The 22095-nt window shown below is 37.9% G+C and overlaps 1 protein-coding gene across 2 annotated transcripts in view; it reads right to left on the reverse strand.

Moving 5' to 3' along the window:
* Positions 1-21510, reverse strand: part of LOC121867990 (acid phosphatase type 7-like) — a 50506-nt gene extending 28996 nt beyond the window's left edge. Inside the window, exons 1-7 of one of the 2 annotated variants that reach the window (XM_042368179.1) lie at positions 21375-21510; positions 14008-14160; positions 12949-13143; positions 8144-8276; positions 4661-4736; positions 3573-3670; positions 2750-2933 (exon numbers count right to left, since the gene is read on the reverse strand). In XM_042368179.1, the coding sequence (XP_042224113.1) occupies positions 2750-2933; positions 3573-3670; positions 4661-4736; positions 8144-8276; positions 12949-13143; positions 14008-14143 (822 nt within the window). In that variant the 5' untranslated portion in view covers positions 14144-14160; positions 21375-21510. Of the gene's footprint in view, positions 1-2749; positions 2934-3572; positions 3671-4660; positions 4737-8143; positions 8277-12948; positions 13144-14007; positions 14161-21171; positions 21299-21374 lie in introns of those variants that run through there. The other variant, XM_042368180.1, reaches the window with a different exon arrangement.
* Positions 21511-22095: the final 585 nt, after the last annotated feature.

Below are 22095 nucleotides of genomic sequence, written 5' to 3' on the forward strand. Positions count from 1 at the left end.
TAAATAAGGAAAACATAAAGGTACAAATAGTGTTACTGTACTCACCAAATCCACTTTGAAAGCAAACAGGTGCAGTGGTTGTTCCTCTCCAAAGCCAGAGGAACACAGTTACTTAAACTTATTTAGTTATTGCTAGAGGCAGGATCATCTGCCTCTTCACTTGAGGCACTGTGATCACTGCCATGGTCCACAGGACTTTGGTGATGGTGGCGGTGATGTCAGCTGATTGAGCAGTGACAGGCGGAGGAAATGTCATTTTCTTTTTAAAGAAAGCGTGGTGTTGGCTCTAGCTGTAGCCATTCTTCATTTGTTAGATCTTCACCATGTCCCTCAAGCAGATCTTCTATGTTTTCCTCATCCACCTCATTAAATCCTGCTTGCTGAACCAGCTGCACGATCTACTGGTTTGTATCAGCTGGAGATTGTGGGAATCCGTAAATACACACTGGCCAAATTTTTTTCCACACACCATTCACTGCAGAGCCAGAAACTTCATCCCAGCCCTCTTTAATATTTTACAGAGCTTTCTTTATATTAAAATCTTTCCAAAACTGTCTTATTGTTGTGGGTTCTGGGCTAAGAAGCCTCCCTACGAAGCATTCCCAAAACAGAGCAAAGAACATTTTAGGTCCGTGGGTGCTGGTTCACCGGGAGGTGGGAAACATAACAGTTGTCAATTATTGTTTGTGGGAATATTTCATTCCCTCTAGTAATGATACAATGTTTCTTATTATGTTATCATAGGTAAATGCATGGTTTATATAATTTGTTTATCATTGGGCCTGTCACCATTTTCAAATTAGACTACAGTATACCGTCCCATTAGTCTCACGTCAATCATAGGCAAGTTGCTAGAGTCAATTATTGCTACGAAAATCAGAAGCCACCTTGAAACATTCAACTTAATTCATTCTTCTCAGCACGGGTTCACCCAGGGACGTTCTTGTCTCACAAATTTGCTTAGCTTTTTCTCAGAAGTATATGAAGCGGTAGATAATGATAAGTCATATGATATAATTTATTTAGATTTCAGTAAAGCATTCGATAGAGTCCCTCATGAGAGATTGATAAGGAAGGTAGAAGCACATGGAATAGGTGGATCATTATTAAAATGGATTAGGTCATGGTTAACTGGTAGGAAACAAAGAGTCAGCATAAATGGATTTAAGTCAGACTGGGGTGCGGTCAAAAGCGGAGTTCCCCAGGGATCTGTATTAGGCCCTCTGCTGTTTGTTATATTCATTAATGATCTTGATTTAGGTATAACTAGTAGGATTAGTAAATTTGCAGATGATACCAAAATGGGGAGAGTGATAAATTCAGACAGTGACTTTGAACACCTTCAAAGAGATCTAGATACCTTACATGAGTGGCCAGTAGACTGGCAAATGAATTTTAATACTGATAAATGCAAGGTACTACAGATAGGGAAGACGAATACAAACGTTAAGTATAAACTAGGTAACACGGAAATAGAAAACTCAGATTGTGAAAAAGATCTAGGTGTATTTGTTAGCAACGACTTGAAACCTAGAAAACAATGTATTAGCGTTCGCAACAAGGCAAACAGGATTCTTGGGTTCATATCTAGGAGTGTGAGTAACAGAACTGCTGACGTTATCTTGAAACTTTACCTAGCATTAGTGAGGCCACACATGGATTATGCGGTTCAATTCTGGTGTCCTTATTATAGAATGGACATAGATTCTTTGGAGAGAGTACAAAGAAGAATGACAAAAATGATCCATAATATTAGAAACCTTCCATATGAAGAAAGACTGAAAAGCTTAGGCTTGCATTCATTAGAGAGGTGTAGAGTTAGGGGAGATATGATAGAGGTGTTCAAGTGGGTAAGTGGGATTAACAAGGGTAAAATGGAAGATGTTCTGAAGCTCAGTGATAACGAAATAACTAGAACAAATGGCTTTACATTAGATAAATTCCGATTCAGAAAGGATATAGGCAAGCACTGGTTTGGTAATAGAGTTGTGGATATGTGGAATAGGCTACCGAGTGCTATAGTAGGATCGGGGACGCTAGGGAGCTTCAAGAGGAAGTTGATAGGCACATGGAAGTGCTGGGATGGGTGTGAAAGGGATCTGCCCTGTATGGGCCAGTCGGCCTCCTGCAGTATCCCACTTTCTTATGTTCTTATGTATGCATTTGGACTTTATTTGAGTTATTCACCATTGACAAATATGATGGGCACAGCCATATCACTGCACAAACAAAGTATGGAAGTTTAGGAGTAGAATGGCACTCCAATTAACATTGGACTACACTTCAAGAACGTGTGGATAGATGGAGAAAAAGTGAGGAAATACAAAAAAATAAAAATGATGAAAGCAAGTTACTGATAAAGTGGGATAAATGTATGAGAGAATAATCAATAGTTGATACTTTGGAAAGTAAACAAAAAATAAATAATATAAAAATTGTCACAAAAATGATACACTACTTACCGGTACATCTAAAGCAGGGGTCACCAAACTTTTTTCACAGTGGGCCGGATAACTGAAAGAATGACGAGCGCGGGCCGCATAATCATTCTGTTCAATACTTGCAAGCCAGAACGAAAGCTCTGGTAACGTCAGAGCGTAGGCGGAGCTACCACGAACCGGGGAAGGACTTGGGATCCGGCCCGCGGGCAGTAGTTTGGTGACCCCTGATCTAAAGTATTGATCAGCCATATGTACTCCTGAGAGAAGGATGAGGTTTTGCAGATGGAAATAACAGGTCTGCTACTTACCTCCAAATCACTGATAAGCCAGGCATACTGCCGAGAGAGAGGCTTTATTCCATACTCAAGGAAGTAGTAAGCCTCAGTGTTGACAGAAATAAAATGTACTGGACCCATATTCCAGCTGAAAAACAAACTCTCTGTGTCTTGATAGTTGGGCATGCTGAACCTTGCTCGGTAGTTGCTGAAGTTGCTGTATGGGAAGAGTAAGATAAACAATGATTTTTATTGTACTAATTTGTACTGGGTGTAGGAACAGACATACATTTTATACTTAGCTATAGGTATATGACCCTACAGAGGAAAGGGAAGTAATATTCCCTTTAGTGAATAAAATGGGTGTTCTGGTGAGGCTTATACAGTATAAACAAGTTTCCTTCACTTATGAATATGGTATAAATGATGATAGGTTCCCCCCACTTACCCCCTCTTCTTGTTCAACGTGAAGAAATGCTCTGCAAGTTATATAATCAGGAGAGCAAAGAAACTGGCATTTATATAGCCTTCAGGTTTCTTAGAAAATTGGATATGAAGGGAAAGTGTAAACTAATTTCTTGATTAGTTCCAGTATGGTGTGTCCTGGGATCCTAGAATTTTCAACCCATAGACTTACTGACTTTACAGTACATGAATCACCCAAGCCAGGCAGCATACAGTTGTAAAACAGCAAATCAATTGTGACTACAATAATTCATGAAGAATCCCATTTTTATTTTTTTTATTTTTTTATTTTTTTAACAAAGAATTTCTCTCAGTTATCACAAGTTTACCACTGGGTTTAATTATGGTCAATTAAGGGGTTACAAAACAAATTATAGTTAATAAGACTTACTATTTCTGTTCATGGTTACCCGGGCAGGTCATGTATGGCACATAGGCAGCAATTGGTTGAATCTGTCGCATGAACTCGTCTCCAACTTCAGCATTGTTCTGGTTTAAGAGAGAGAGAGAGAGATTTAAGAGAATATATACATTTAACAATCTGCAGCAGCAATATTTGAGTAACACAACATCTGTTTAATCAACTACAGTACTGTACATACTGTAATCTACTGGACAGTACAAATTGTCCCACTCTAAAAAAGCAAGTCTTGGACCATCCAAAATTGTTACACTATTCTATTCTTTTTTATTTTCCTCAACAAAGTCTGGCCTCAATGATTACATCTATCTGTGAAGAAGCCTTATTTAAAAAAATAAAAAATAAATAAAAAATTGACCAATCGTTAAACATGAAAGGGTGTTAAAAATTTTATATTGTTAAACTGAAATATCGCTAAGTGAATACACATTAAATGAGGGATACCTGTACTAGTATACTGTATGTTAAATACAATGACAATCTATGAAACAGACCAAAAATCTTAGCTTAAGACCACAGATTTCACTTTCAGACATTCCCCATGTATACAGTCCATTCTTAATCAATTACTGTATCACACTAAATTCTTTAGAAAATCAGCTAGTCACAGTCAACTGAATGAAGTGTCACATTAAAAGAGAAGATAAAGAATTGCAGTTTTTTCCCATTAACAATTCTGTTCACTGGCCTTGACAGACAGGAGAAAACAATCTGGTGGTGAATTAAATAGTGAAACTTCAAAACTTATTCCCCCCCCCCCCCTTTATATGCTTACTGAAGGCCACCCTTATTCTTTCTTATATAACAGGTAAGTAAATGGTGGTCAAGTTTATAGATTATATGGAGTTTTGGACATTGTCAGAGTAGAAGGTCAACAATCAGCATGTCCTGGCCAATACAGCAGTACTGTATTCTGCATGTGTCATATGTGATATAAGCAAATAGCAAACCAGCAATTACAGTATATATTTGAATACTTAAGATAGATAACCAGAACACTTACAGAATCCATGAATGTACTGTACAATACATAACTAGATAAATATATTTACACTTACTGAATCCATGTCATAAGCAAAGTCCCCAACATGGATCACAGCATCATACATTCCCCTCTGAGTGTCCTCCTGCAGCCTGAAAGTATTATACAGAAACACATATCAGTCAGACAACATCATCAAGTCATTCTGCTTCAACCAACTTACATGATGAAGGAACTGTTATTAGTAACAAACATCAAGAGTGTGACACTTAAAAGTAGACACAAAATCTAAATTTATTCTGTTTAAGTAGAAAGGAAAATCAATTCACCCTTAGATATCAAAGAGGATTACTTATATGGATGATGCTGTGAATTATTATAACAAGGTATGCCTAATGGAAGAGACATTATTAGATTAATCCTACAATGATGATACTATAATGTCAACATAGGAGTTCATTATACACTAAAATAAATACTGTATATGTGCAGCCATATTTTGCTATGTACTGGAAACTCAGAACACTGCACTGTACTGTATACTCATCATATTAATATAACTCATAAGGTCATTACAGATTATTAACAGTACTGTATACGAGTATGTGATGGACTGTTTATATCCCGAGACAAGATAGAGTACAGTACTAAGTTCATGAACTTTGTCCATTTTATCAGTTATTAGTCAGACAGTTATACAGGTCTCCTTGTATTCCTGGAGTCAGTGGGTTTGGTCTTGGGTATATATTTATCAATCAACTAATTCACTTTACTGTCTATGATATTCAGGGCAGCATGCACATTCTTATTTCTCAATGAGTCAGGCCAGTGAACACCTTTATTTCCTCCCTTATCCTGTTATAATTTCCATTGTAATATTTGAACCTTGGCCTGTTCTCATCATTTACCAAGTATGGTAACAGTTAATCTGTAGGACATCATATGGTGGCTAGTGTCAATGGGGGTAAGAGTTCTAACTTGCCACCAAACCCTCCTCATTAGTCATGATGAGATCCAGTGAGTCGGATAACTACAGTACATACTGTACGTACATTCTTTCCTAAACATCACAGCTTGAGGATGTCACAATACTTTTCACTCTCCATTTATATTAACCTAAAAGACAAGACTCGTGCTTTTTAGAAACAAATAATACAGTAGTAAAATAAATAAATAATAACAGTATATAATTCAATTTACACCATTATTTTATTCATACAGTATTTACATGCCTCTGTGTCACTTACCATGCCTCTGTGTCACCTACCATGCATCTGTGTCACCTACCATGCATCTGTGTCACCTACCATGCCTCTGTGTCACCTACCATGCCTCTGTGTCACCTATCATGCCTCTGTGTCACCTATCATGCCTCTGTGTCACCTACCATGCCTCTGTGTCACCCACCATGCCTCTGTCACCCAACATGCCTCCTGTGTCACCACCATGCCTGTGTCACCCACCATGCCTCTGTCACCCACCATGCCCCTGTGTCACCCACCATGCCTCTGTCACCCACCATGCCTCTGTCACCCACCATGCATCTGTGTCACCACCATGCCTCTGTCACCTACCATGCATGCAGTCATGTGTCACCACCATGCCTCTGTCACCCTGCCCCCTGTGTCACCCACCATGCCTCTGTCACCTACCATACCATGCCTCTGTGTCACCCTACCATGCCTCTGTGTCACCTACCATGCCTCTGTGTCACCTACCATCACCCACCATACCTCTGTGTCACCTACCATGCCCTGTGTCACCACCCATGCCTCTGTGTCATACCATACCCTCTGTGTCACCCACCATGCCTCTGTGTCACCCATCATGCCTCTGTGTCACCCACCATGCCCTGTGTCACCCTACCATGCCTCTGTGTCACCTACCATGCCTCTGTGTCACCCTACCATGCCTCTGTGTCACCTACCATGCCTCTGTGTCATGCCCTCACCCATGCCTCTGTGTCACCTACCATGCCTCTGTGTCACCTACCATGCCTCTGTGTCACCTACCATGCCTCTGTGTCACCTACCATGCCTCTGTGTCACCTACCATGCCTCTGTGTCACCTACGATGCATCTGTGTCACCTACTATCATGCTTCATTCATTCTTTGCCTGCAGTGCTGGTAAGTTTTACTTTTTTTGCAATTAGTAATTAGATGTACTGTACAGTGCACACATACATGGGTTGATAATTTTTTATTGTTGTATTTTTGTAGGAGGGGGAGAAGTGCCTCGATAAGTTGGAATTTGGGATAACTCGGCAAGGCCAGAGGCCCATATGTGCTGAGTTATCAAGGGTTTACTGTACATATATCATTTCTCACTCTTGATTTTTTTTTTTAGGGCACATTATCATTATTTTTTTAAAGAATTTTTATTAATTTGTATTTATTTTATTTTTATTATCATCATTATTATTATTATTATTTTATTATATTTTTGCCCCCCCAAGCCTTGATATGGGTCATTATAAAATGACCTGTGCCCGGGTGGGCTATTGCCCGTAAAAAAAAAGGGGGGGGGGGGCATGCAAAGGTTCCTGAATGTACTGTAGCTGCACATTGGTCAAGTCTGGTCTTGAATGAGTGTACACTTGGTGCCATCACAAATCACAACACTCTTTGGTAGATTGTTTCGAGAGTTCACAATTCTCACTCCGAAAAAGTTTGTCCTTACAGTTTTCTGGACTTGTGGCTTCTTCAACCTTGAGCTGTGACCCCTTGTGGGGCAGGTGTCAGCCAGCTCCAGGTATGAACACTGGTCTGCATAGTGCCCTCTGAGATGTTTATAAACTTCATTTATGTCACCCCTTGCTCATCTATAGAAGCGTTCAAATATCTCTGGTTAACTGCTGGCCCTCCTTTGGACATTTTCAATCAACTGAGAGTCTCTAGCATATCTTGGGGACCAGACAGGTTGACAGTAATCCAAACAGGGAAGCGCCTAACTCTCTGAAGACCGTTATGAGGGACAAACCTTCTAGATATCTGAATGACCTTATAAGACCTACTAGTTTAGTTGCTTGATTCTCCTTTTTCTCACAATGGCCCGAGAACTTCAGTTCGTTGTCAATGTACCCAGGTCCTTTTCACATTTAGTCTCTATTAATGCAGTTTCTTCATCCCATTAGGACATGTGGTATGCCTCCTTACTGTTGGTATGACCTAGGTGCATCCTCTTACATTTCATTACATTAAATCTTATCAGCCATTTGTTCAACCATCTTGAAGCTGACAGAGACCTTTCTGTAGCTCTTCACAGTCTGTTTGATTCTTAATTCCCTGAATAACTTGGCATCGTCTACAAACATTTGAAGGGAGGAGTGTATAGCTTCTGGCATGTCATTTATGAAACAAACAAACAACAACGGGACCAACACACTGCACTGTGGTACCCCGCTTATCACGGGTACACAAGATGATTTTGTGCCATTAATAACCACACACTGCTTGCGGTCATGAAAAAAGTCTCCAATCCACGCTAGGACACTTACCCCGAATCCTGTACTCTTCCAGTTTAATTCTCAAATTATTTCACAAAATACTACAGACAAACCTGGAAAGTGACTGTGGATTGACTGCACCCATGTCCCCATACATGGCAACAGAGACTGGCCAGTCAGTACCATTCTTCCAGGTTTTGAATAAAAAAACCTCAGACCAGCCAAGAGTACTTCCACAGTGATACCCTGTAATTACATAATTATATTATAAATAAAATGTGGTAAATGCCAATTATAGAAGCAATATTATTTAATTCAAGGAATGAAAAAAATTTTTTTTAGATTTCAAGAACAAAAAACAAATGCTGAAATAATATAAGTTATGTATAATAGATGAAATGTACTGTAATTATAAAATTGTCTTTAGAACATTTACATTTATGGAGAATCACAAGGAGTGAGGTTGAAGCAAAATGAAAAATGTAGTAAACAAAATTTTTTTTTTACTTCAGTACAATCTATTCATAACACACATCCTCATATAAACTTGTAGTACATAAAGTCGAAAATAATGTTGATAATACCTAGCAATTTATTTTCAATTACAAGGAAGGAAGCTCTACATTTTACTTCTAAGAATTCCACATATTTCCTAACGATTAATCATTATATACAGTGGGGTATACTATAACGAACGTAATTGGTTCCAGAACCTCGTTCGTTATAGCATTCGTTCGTTATAGGATTAATCCGTTCCAGGCCCCCAAATACAACCGCTTAACACTGAAAAAATTCTGTGGAAAATGTAAAAAATACGGTACTTTATCTTACCTTAGTGTTATTCAGCATGCAGGTACCCCTAAACACTGGCACATCACTATCACTTCCACTGGGAGTCTTGGCTTTAAGGTCCTCAAACAATTGTTTAGCCTTCTCACAAATTATAGCTTCACTAATGTTACCACCTGCCATTTCTTTCTCCTTTATCCACACTAAGAGTAAATTTTCCATCTCTTCGATCACATTACACCTTGCTTTGCTAAGTCTAAAGATTCCCTTAGCCACTTGCACAGTTTTTAACTCCTCTTTATTCTTCAAAATCGTACATATAGTCGATTTAGCCATCCCATATTCATCACTAAGTTTCGCAATGCTTGTTCCATCCTCACGTTTCTTTATAATTTCTTTCTTAGTTTCAAGGGTTATTAGCTTTCTCACTCGCTTTGGACGACTCATTGTTACAATTGTATACTTGTATAACAAAATAGTTATACAAATAACGCGAATTTTCACATCAAAAGACGAAATTTCAACAATAACAGTGGTGCACTGGCTACACAATGAGACAAAGATGGCGCCTGATGCTCTTGTTGTGGGTCGCGGGACAACAATATTCATGCGCCAGGCGAAATAGTCCCGTATTCATCCGCGTTCGTTGTAGGAGTTGCGTTCGTTATAGCATTCTCAATTTTATAGGTAAAACCGTTCGTTATAGGAATATTCGTAGTAGGATCCGTTCGTTATAGCATACCCCACTGTACACATGATTACGGTATTATGTACTGTATTGTACTATAAACTCACGGTGGTTCTCACTTTTAAATATTCATGACTAGCACATTAAGTACTTGGTGGGAAAATATTACCAGCCACACACACACTTAAGACATTCTCACCAGACAAGGTAGTCAGATAAGAATACGGTCAGTTCTGCTATAACGCGATAGTTGTGTTCTTGTAAAACATCGTGTTATAGAAATTCGCGTAATAGAAATAACAGGGGTTATGGAGAAAATAGGGTTAGGTGCAGATTACTACTCGAAATCGAAAAAAATTTAGTAGTTAGCCTAACACAAAGGATAGCACAGTCTAAATAAATGTTACATTCATATCTAATAATGAAATCATACAGTAAATGTAACACTTTACCTTAAAAAAATATGAATATAACTTGATGGGGGAGAAGGGTGATTTTGAGGTAGATAACATCGAGCTTCTCTTCAAGGGTTATAGCCTTTCTTTTATGATCATCACCGGGAATGCGATCACCAGAACGCTTCTTGGAGATATTCTTCTTTACCATATTCACAGTTAATACCACAAAATTGGAGAAATAGTAAGCAAAAATCGCGTTACAGCAAACAGGCGTTCGCGTTATACAAATATCGTTCCTCTATTCATAAATCGCGTTAGAGCCAATTCGCGTTGTCAAAACACGCGTTATAGCAGAACTCACTGTACTGAACTTTATGTTGTATTCAAAGTACAGTATTGCTATCTTTTATTTACACTACGACCTGGGAAAGACCATCTGGTCACCAGCCTGTCACACTCAAGTTGTATCCCAGAGCAAAGAAAAACTAGTATCATACAGTACTAATAGGGACTGATATACAAACATCCCTGAAGCTGTTCTCATCACGATTACTTCATACGAGAGTGTACCAGTATTTGTCTTGGTCAGGGTTATCATACGTCATTCTGTACCACATAAATTTGTCAGTTGTTTGATTCTCTCTTGGTCTCAATTTTATCCCATGAATGTACAGTATACTGTACCTGTATTTCATCCGAGGTTATCTTGTGTTTTTAAATGCTGTGCCTCTGATAATTTAGCACTACATATGGTGTTTTGGTAAAGCCACACAGTTCTCAGTGTTAGAATTCAACTAAAATCTACCAATAGTTTATTTTAGGTTACAATTGTTGCTTACAGTTTGCTACTGATTCCAAGTGAAAGTCCACTTGAGGACCACCAACACTCTAACTGTCATGGCAACATCTGATTTGACTGTGAGTAAACTAATCTGTACCCTCAACAAGTTTGTTACTCCTGACCACCAACAGTCTGGTCTGGAATTAAGAGGGAATTCTCTGGTATGCTGTACATATATGATCTTCTATTGTAGACATCATTTGTGGACCTCACCAAGATTTCTGCTTTAGGATTTAACTGGTATGCATATACAGGTATCTCTTGTTTAATGATGGGGATGCATTCCTGAGAAAACTAACATTAAGCAAAATTATTGATAAATGAGATGGCATATGACATGTAATGAAACTATGAAAGTTGTGGAATAATCATTACAATGCAGTACTCCAATGTGACTTAGAAATAAAGAAAATACGATATAATATAAAACTATAAAATACCAAAAATTATGAGCATGGGTGCATATGTGTGGCCTTGTGGAGACAGTTGACTGTAACTGTGTTGCTAACTTGCCACCCATTAGCACTCAGAGCAGGTGAGGCCGAGCTGTGATCTATGTTATGGTTATTTTTCAACTCGTAATTTTGGGTAGATATACTGCACTATACAGTATGTAATTTCTTCTTTCTTTCTTTTTTTTAACTTAATTACATGCACACACACAATTGCTTATACAGAATGTGCAAAAAAAAAATAATAATAATAATTACATTATAGCAATTATCACAAGCTCAATAACATAAAGGGAATAAACATTTCTTATGAGCACAGGAGTTAGCACACAGATCACAGGAGGGGAAAGGGGAACAGGAAGTGGCATGGGGGGAGTGGCATGGGGGAAGCAGAGTGGGGAATCTTAGCTGTTCACTGTCTCCTGTGTCCCGTGTACTGTACAGGTATAGTGAACTGTGTCCCGTCTATGGTGAAATGATTGCCAAATGGCAATGCAATATATTTTTTTTTTATTCCTCACATTTACTGGAACAGTATACACACGACACAGTTCAGCCGGACAGTCACTCAACTGACTCAAAGAGACGTGTGGCTGTATGCCATGACGTCATGTAGGGGAGAGGGAGAGTGCAGCTGGCTGCAGTTACAGCTCACTGCCTCAATACTGTACATACATTCACTTCCTGCAGATACACACCCATGCTCTTCATTTTTCTTATTTTAATGTTTAATAGTATTTTTTTTTTTTTTTCTAAGCCACACTAAAGAAGTGCAGTGATTTTTCCATAACTTTTATAGTTTCATTACATGTAACAAAGGCAACATGCCATCTCACAGGCCACTTTATCTCCAGTTGTCCCCACCATCAGTGAGTCAAGCTATCACTAAACAAAGTTTTGACCTGACATTAAACAAGAAAAAAGGGTGTTAAAGATTTTATATCGCTAAACCAAATTATCGTGAATTAACGCTAAATGAGGGATACCTGTAATATTTTTTGTTAAGGGGATATCATACACCATTTTTTTATCTATACAAGTATAAGTGATATTGGATTGGATAGTTCAATGTGAGCATTTTGGCTGTTTGGCCTTTTGCAAAGAGTAGAGCTTCCACATGAAAATTACATCCAACATCTTAAGAATAAAATAAACATATTAATCTTGGAGATTCCTGAACCAGATTTTTTTTTTTTTAAGGGGAATAGCCCACCCAGCACAGGTCATCGACCCACAACAGGGCCTGGGGGAGAGTAAAAAGAAATTAAAAGGTATAAGAGAAAAAGACTACGGTACATTAATCTATGCCACAAAGATGACAGAAAACCATCTTTTTGGAGTGAGACAGATTGTAAGAGTATGGAAACACAAAAGACAGAGCATTCCACAGTTTGGCCATGTGAGGAAAGAAAGATGTACTATAACGGGTTATTCTAATGTGACCGACATCCACACAGAAAAGGTGGTCACCACGGGCAAGACAAGTGCTACATGCCCACTGCCTTGCCTGCGGTACACAGGATGCCAAATCCACTAAACTTCAACAAGGAGGATCGCACACGTGCTTTCATGTGACTGTTTCTCAGCCTGTGGCCATTCAGCCAATACAGTACTTGCACCTATTATTATCATCCATCTGGGATAAGAGCATCATGTATCAACTAAAAGCATACAGATGCTGTACTATTATGTAACATGTACAAAACATACACTGCACACCTGTAATTAGATACTGTACAATTTTACTTACAGTATACAGTATCTGGCAGAAGATCCTTCAGGGTCACTCTATGTATCCACATTTGACGGTGTTCATCCCCTCCATCAGTAAAAATTACACTGCTGCCCTGTGTTGAGGTGGTGAGGTCTTGTGTCCCAAATTCAACAACAGATGCCGGTGTTTCATTTGGTGTTGTCCAGGTGACCACTATATCTTGGCTTGTTTCTTTATTAAAGGATAAATACATTGCAAAGTCAGGGGATATATATACAATGCACTAGTGCAGTAGCTATATCAAACAACAAACACTAAATCTTATCAATATCATGCAATACAGGTGTTGGCCATTATATGATGCACCTAATATATGATCAATCAGGTTTATGATGCTAAAAAATTAACACTTTATCATTATGTGTTGGCTAAGATCAGTTTTATGATGGTTGCGACCTCCAATGTTTGTTTACAAAACCTAATGGATACTGTACAGTCTCACAAAATTATTTTATAAGATAGTTTTATTAATTTCCTTATTTAAATTATTGTGTATAATAAATTGATGCGTGACAATGACACCCAGTTGTCACTACTATACACGTACATATCAAGTAAAGTACAAATACAGTAAATGAAAATACAGTACAGGTATACTGTAAATCTATAATTTGCATAAATTTTCTATTTTTGTCTATAGTATTTTGTATAAATTTATTGTTTTTATGACTTTTTTTCTATTTGTCATATTTTTATTGTTTTTATGTCTACTGTATTTATAAATCATTTGAGTTATTTAGACATTATTCAATCATCATAGCAGCAGGATATAAAACTTGTTTGGGCTCTTCAAGGTCTCAGGAATAGAATCTAATTTTTCCCTGTAAGTTAATACAGCGTAATATCAATAATGTATATGATCATCACTTTACGATGGCTTTTTGAGATCCCTAGCCCTATTGTATACCGGTCAACACCTGTACATCATTTTCATAGAGTATACAGTATTATTATATCTTTCAGCAGGAATAAAATACCAAAATATAATGTACAGTATAGGGAATTTTCAGATTTAAGCAAAACAGTTTTTTTTACCTCCTATGGCAATGTGAATTTGCTGAGGTTGAAAATCGTCTGTTGTTAATTTGTTATTATCAATTAAAAATGGCACAGAACCCAGTGCACAGCTGACCAGGGCTAGGACAACCCAGATGAGCCCCACCACCTTCATGTTTCCGAAGACTGTACCTGTAAATAAAGCAACAATTACTGAATAAGAATTACGTTTCCCATTACCTGTGCGTACTATATTTAATGTGGTTTGTCTTGTTTATTTGGAAATTTAAAAAAAAATTATTTCTATACGGTACAGTACTGTACAGACATATTAATATTGTAAAGTACAGTATACCATAACCTAGGTTTTAATACTGTACGTTGCATAGCACCTAATACTGTACTGTACCATATACAGTACCTTGTACACCAGCCTGATATATAACTCCAAAACTATTGACTAACAGGAGGTTTGGAGCCAACTAGCAGAAAATGTGCAAGTCAAGTCAATAGGCCTCACCAAAATCTAAATTATATTGTTATCCTTTGATAAGAGTTAAGAGATATGTAGAGAGGGATAGTGAAATTGAACATAAAAATTAATGCCATAAAATAAAGAAAAATAATTTGTAATTATATTTGTACTAATCATGCCATCAGTGTTTCCATGGAGTTACCCCTATACAGTACTGTACTACTGTACTGTACTTAGATGAGCAAAGCAGTTCTCTCCTGTGGTAGACATTACATCTTATCACAAGTGGGGGTGATAATGTTAATCTGAAGATACAGTATTGTTCATATTATGATTATTCCCCCTGTACTGGGTACAGGGTAGGTGTAATTAATGGAGATCACATATTTGGGGTATATAATACTGTATAGGGGAAAGGAATATATATTATTCATTTAGAATTATATATTTCACAATCTGACAACCAAGACGTTTCTGTCAAGCAAAGTACCGTACCTCATTAGAAATCAAATTTTCACCCTTCGTTATATTCTTATGACTTCTAAAACTTCCTTGGTGTTAATTTCTAAGCTTCATTTTTTAAAGGTATTTGTTTAGTGCATTAAGATATTACTGTACTTTCCGCTATTTGTCAACCACAGATTTATCTTATTTCAGGGGCGGATTCAAGATGGGGACCTAGGGGTTCGGAACCCCCCCCCGTTCATCAGAAAATTCGAGTACTTTTTTTCTAATGCAGTATTTTATTCAGGTGTTTTTGTATAATAAAGTGATTACAATTGACTTCAGAATACTCGGTACATCCTAATATCAAGTGTACACAGGCTCAAAATGTCCATTATATTGGTCATTTTTCAAACAAATTCTGGGGGGAGCAGGGGGGGGGGGGGGCTCACAGTGCCCCTTTTTAAAAACCCCTATCTGGGTGGGCCTGCTGTGCTCACCATGTTGCCCACCCACAATTTCTCACCCCCACCCCCTTTGATATTCCTGGATCTGTCCCTGGGTTGTTGTAACCTATGTGTAGGGTTTTGCATTTCGGAATGTTAAAGAGCATTTACCAAGCTGGAGACCATTTGAGCAGCACATGCAAGTACTTCTGCATTGGTGAGACATCATTTTGACTAGCTACCTTCCCAAATATCTTTATGTCGTCCACAAACTTGATAAAGTGGTTTTATATATTTGCATCTATGTCGTTTATGTATGGTAGATCTCAAACAAGCTGGGTCCAAAGATAGAGGTTTGTGGTACTCAATTGAGAAGCTTATTCCATTCAAAATGTATTCTATTTATTACCACTCTTTGTTGCCTGTCTTGGATCCAGTTCTTAATCCACGTCAAAATCTTGCATATAATGCCATGTGCCTGGATCTTAGAGGCTAGTCGTGCATGTGAGACTTTGTCAAACGCCTTGCAAAAATCATGTCTTGGATCCAGTTCTTAATCCATGTCAAAATCTTGCACATGATGCCATGTGCTTGGATCTTAGAGGCTAGTCGTGCACGCGGGACTTTGTCAAACGTCTTGCAGAAATTCATTTACAACACATCCACTGGTAAACCTTGATCCAAGTAATCTGTTACCATTTCAAGGAACATGAATAAGTTTGTCAAGTAGGATTTTCTTTCCATGAAATCATGTTGTGATGCAGTGATAAAACTGTGTTTGGTCAAGTGTTGGATGATGGCATTCCTCAGAATTTTTTCAAAGGTTTGCATATATGTGATGTTATGCTAATTAGCCTGTAGGTTTCTGCTGCACTTTCCCTACCCTTCTTGTATTCTGGGGTGATGTTGGCTAATTTCCAGTCCTTTGGATTTTTACCTTTACCTTGATCCACCTCCTTTATCACCTTGGTCTGTGCTCCATCCACTCCAGGGGCTTTGAATTATTTCAAGTTGGCTACTTTCCTTTTAATGATGTACTGTAATCTGTAATTGCTCTCTCTCTCTTAATTTATTTTCCACCCCCCGAGGTATACATTCTCTTAGGTACTGGCATGTTATCCATCGTTCCTTGTGTGAATACTGATGTAAAGTATTTATTTAAGTTACTGTATCAACTGTTTGTCTGTCATCCCCTAGGGCCAAGACATTTTCACCCTTTAGATGGCAAATAGTATAATGTACTTGGATTTAATTTTACTCCTGGCATATGCATAAAAGATGGTTGGCATTATATGTTGGAAATTGTTATGATTGTTGTTAAAGCAGAATGTATAGTTGACCATGTCTTATGGTCACATTAGTCTATTATTAGATGTTATCAACACCTCACTGGTGGGAGCTAACAGATGCTCTTGGTTACATCAGTCCATCCTGACTGTTCTTGGAGCTCCACAAAGCTAATAGGAGCTAACATGCGGCCTGTGTCACAACACATCAGTGTTTAACGCACATCAAATAGCATATGACTCTTCATGTCATCCCATAACAGCACACACCACAACCAACCAATACGGAAGTAGGGCTAACCCTAGTAAAAACAAGAGGTGGACTGAAATACTTTTTCTGTGAGACATAGGTCAGTGTTGGTACTGTACTATATTGTATGGTTAGCCCATTACTGTTACTTCACCGAGAGGGGCTGGAACAATGTAAACAATCATAATGAAAAATACTGTATATAAAGGCAGAGATATGTTCTCACCTCAGTGATAACACCTAAAACTGTGGAAAAGTTACTAATTACCCCTTAAAGTGTCATAACTATAAGGGAAGACACTTAGCCCATCTTTAAAGATCAGAGCTGGAGTGACCATGTCTGTTCATAATACAGAACAGCTGTAAAGTCAAGATGTAAGGAGCCAGTACATGCTCAGTACTTGTCAATAGTGTACAGCATAAAAGAGACATGACCTACCACCCAAGCGGCTAATGAGCTGATCAGTGGCGAATAGGATTAAAGTAAATAGCTTAGGGAAACCTCCAGTACTCAAAGTGTTACATCAGCACCGCTTTTGTATGATTTATGATTCAAACTTCTTTTGTATATGTAGACGATGGTCAAACATTATGTCTCATGGGCCACAGGTTGCCCACCATTGCTATACAGTACAATATACTCTAACTCACGTGAAGACCAGTACAGTACAGTACTGTACTGTATACTCATCACTCACCACCATACACAGTCACTAAGCCAGTTATCTCATTATCCAATGTCTCTTCATTTATTTTCATGTTCCACAATTGTGGAAAATTATGTAAAAGAAAATTGTTCTAGAATTTTAAATTTGTACAGTACTGTATCTACAGTAGATTTTTGGCTGACAGATACTTTATTGTAACATTATTCCATAACCTTTCACCTCAAATTTTTTTTACATGCTACTTGAAGGACTGTTCACATGGTATACTATAGACATAATTGAGGTACTGTATAAGGATTGGAAGAAATGTGAAATTACAATAGGATTATTCATGCAGGGTATTGGAATCTTTATTTGAGTACATTGGCACTTTAGTCAATTTTAATTGTTTTTAGCAACTTTATTTAGTTTACACATTGTTGGCCATCCCAAAATTTGACAGTAGGAAATGTTACAATGTAATTCTGCCCAGCTGCAAATGTGAAAAACTCTAATTACATGATTACTGTGCATGTGAGATAAACCAACAAACCCACCTGTTCTTTCTATCCTACGATAGAGGCATATTAATCTAGGTTACATTACTGTAATTAGGTTTATATTTAATTTCATATGAAAAGATCTCTGAGAACTGTTTTGTAACTTAGCATTCAGTCTGTCACTGGGAAACATTTGTTAACAGTTAAAGTACAATCATAGTGTCATCAGGTGGACGGGGAAGGAGCATCTTTAATTACAAGAAAAATTATGGATTAGACAAAAACACAATGTACAATTCTTCCTCCTGACTGGTTTATTCTTGAGTGGTTAACCTGGGCCCCTACCTCTCCTTTAGTGTTACAGTACCAAGAAAATCTCCCCAAATAACAATGACTTACAATTTTTGTAATAGTACAGTATTAGTCTGACAAGTTTATCCTGTACATCATATGTTTTATCTGAGATAAGATGAACCAACCTAAGCTAACAACCATACTTTAGGTTAGGTAGATTAAATTAGATCATCCTAAGTGATCTAGGTTAGGTTAGTTAGGCTAGGTTGGTTAATTTTCTCTTGCAAATCATACAATGCAGCAGTGGCTGGCATCTTTATCCTGTGCATAAAGCATTTAACATGACATCCTTGGGTGGAGACAGGTATTTACCATGTTGGAAACACTGCTCCTTGTCTGATCAGCGAAATAAGCAACGTTGGGTCTGGTTAGTACTTGGATGGGTGACCGTCTGGCCCTAAGAACACTAGATGCTGCTGGCATAAGGACTCTACTGGAGACAAGCTTTTTATGGGTTACTGTCCTTGTTCAAATTGAATGAATATCAATTATTATTACTGTATTACTGTATAACAAGAACTGGGTAAAAACAAATTTATGAAAATTGCAATTCCTCCACAGGTATTGTTTTAGTTTTAGTCATCCGGGGAATCTTAAGAGGGGTCTCGGGGGATGAAGCCTCCCCCCATTTAAGTTAGATATAGTTCCTGGGTTCTGTGGCTAGGTTAGTTTGGTTAGGTTACATATCCAACTAAATACTAGGATGACCGAAACTAAAATTTTACCCCTCCACCTGTTTGGGAATGTTCATAAGGTATGAAAAAAATTTCTCTAGATTTTTTTCTGAAGTAGCTCATTAACTTTTTATTGAGTAGTGTCACACTTAGGTGTTTTATTCTGGCTAATGCCAATGATTTTATTCAACTGAGAGAAACCCCTGTAATGGAGTCCTCCCCTACAAACGCCGTGTGTCGCTGACTGGCCGACCCCCCGCGAATCTACCGGCGTATCCCTCGTGGTCAAGGTCAGGTAACCAGCGACGCCGAACAAAGCGGGGGCCTTCCATCAAGCCACGCCTACCGCGGTTATATAAGACCTCACCTGGCCTTCATCGCTCTCTCTCTACTTACCGCCACCAGCAAGCAACATCTCTCAACAGCTCCATACACACGCTCCCTCAGAAAACTCCTCGCCCTACAGGAACTCTGAGCAAGCTTCGCCCGACTTAGTATCTCTTTAACACTGTGCTGTGCAACAATATATATACGAGAAACACTGTGATTTTCTATTTCTACCTCAATCCTGAGTGTTGGATATATTTCATGTACGTAAGTTGTGAGGCCAAATAAGAGACCCTGACAACCTGCCACGACAGTACGCTACACCCCTACCACCCAGTGGGTTAATGCGGGACAATGTCCTAGACTCTAGGACATTGTTCTAAAGTAATACTGAAGTAAGCCCAGATATACAGTAGTACAGCAGTTCTGATCTGATAAGGTACAGCAAGAAGTAAAACCTATTTGGCAGTACAAAGTATTTAGTATTTCATTACTATTAAAATGAGACATTTCTGAGATCATTCCCACTTGAATCTTACATAATTCAATGACAATTTTTATTTAAGCACCAGAACATGCTTAGATAATGACCTATTAGTTTCAAAGACCTAATTATCATAAGTTGTTAGGATTGTTGGGTGTATATCCTCTGTTCCTCACCTGATTATGGCTAAAAAATATAGTATAATCCTGCAAAATTTCATGTCAGAAAAGCCTTTTAATGGCTTTTTTTCTGCAATCCTGATTGAACTGCTGGTAACTATTTGGTAGTGACTATGCATGGAACTCATATTTATTTGTAACTATACAGGAAGAAAGAGAAAAAATTTCTCTTTAGCATTTTTGTCAGGAATTGATTTATTTATATGTGTTCTTTTATTTTACTTGAAATATACCAGTACAATTTTAATCAAACAAAGTGCACGGGCCTTTGAAGTAGAGGGAAACTGTGGGATAAAAACATGGAAAAAACTGATGAAACCAAACCGAACTTAACCTTACTATTACAGAAAACTTTACAAGGGTTATTATTTCAGAACAAGTGTCCGAGTTCAGAAGCTGAGTTGGGAACTTTTTAACAGAAGAAAAGTTCTTTGGTTTATCAAGAACATCCCAAAAATGATGGAGGAAATTGGGGGAGGTGGGGGGGGCAAACAAATAGATTAATCTTAACCTAATGACTCAAATATCAGTACACATGTCTAACACAAACTACGAGTGTCCTAAAAAAAAAAAAAGTAAAACTGCAACGTTTTTATAAGTGTTTACTATGCTAAATCGCAGGCGGGTCAGCGGTCCGACTAATTACCCAAATGTACCCAAATATAGCCGCAATGAAGTCAAATAATGGTCCTACATGAATAAATCGGACTGCTAATCACTTTTCGACTAGTATTTGGTGTCAGAGTCACAAAAAATTGGTAAACTTAATTTAATCTAAGTTGTGTTAGGTTAGGTTTGATTAGGTTAGGTTAGGTACATGCACTTGATCTATTAACTCAGATTAAATTAAGTTTACCAATTTTTTGTGACTTTCTGACACCAAATACTAGTCGAGGTTAGGTTAGGTTAGGTTAGGTTAGGTGCATGCACTCGATCTATTAACTCAGATTAAATTAAGTTTACCAATTTTTTGTGACTTTCTGACACCAAATACTAGTCGAGAAGTGATTGGCAGTCCGATTTATTCATCTAGGACCCTTATTTGACTTCATTCCGGCTATATTTGGCTACATTTGGGTAATTAGTCGGACCCGCGGGTCAGTATCAGTAATTCTCCACTCCAGAATGACTCTGTACCTGCGCCAGTGTTGGTCAAGTCTGGGTCTTGAAAGAGCTCACACTCTGTGCCGTCACAACACTGGCAAATTGTTCCAAGAGTTTACAACTAATTCCGTAAAAGTTTGACTTCACAATTTTCTGAACTTGTGCCTTTTCTACATAATAAGCGCTACCCTTCGACTGAAATTTTAAATTCACGCCAGGACTGAAAAAACACTTACGTTGAAATAGTTGTAGTGATGGAAGTGACGTGGCAGAATAACTAGCATGTGACAATGACAAGACTACAGCACAGACTGAGGCGACCTGTCAAGAGCGTCCACGTGGTGCCTGTCGTCATGGTAACTGATTATACTCAAGAGAGGAACGTGATAAGACACAAACACGAGAAATTGAGGGAAAGGCAGGTCAGAAATAAAGAGAGCGAGATGTAAAGACGATATATATAGAATATGATCAAACAATTAAAATCCAAATTGTCTCCTCTACAGGGATAATACGAGCTCCGGATATCACTGTTTCTTCCTGCTGGATAGACTGCCCAAGCTGATAAGCGGCGAAAATTATAAAAAAATAATAGACAAAGTAAGGGAAAAATAATCGGGAGAGTTATACACCAAATAATAACATGTAATTTGGTATTATTTCACTTATTGCTGCTAAACGAATTTCGGGAATGTTATAGTTACAAATTACAATCGGCAATTTTGACAATTCTAAGACACTTTTCTTCAATGGCATTTTGGCTCAAAATGCGTATAAACGAGATATTTAGCATTTTATTATGTATGTATTTTCGTTTCGGTTATCCAGCCAAATTTAGGATTTTAATTTTTGGAATCAGTAGTTTTGACACCTTTCTTCCATGCGGTTTCGTCGTAAATTTATATTTTCCGAATATTTTAACCGATAAAAGAACCAACAATATTACTTGTTCAAAGT

Source organism: Homarus americanus, unplaced genomic scaffold (assembly GCF_018991925.1).
Source record: "Homarus americanus isolate GMGI-L3 unplaced genomic scaffold, GMGI_Hamer_2.0 scaffold37032, whole genome shotgun sequence".
In the NCBI taxonomy this organism is placed as follows: domain Eukaryota; kingdom Metazoa; phylum Arthropoda; class Malacostraca; order Decapoda; family Nephropidae; genus Homarus; species Homarus americanus.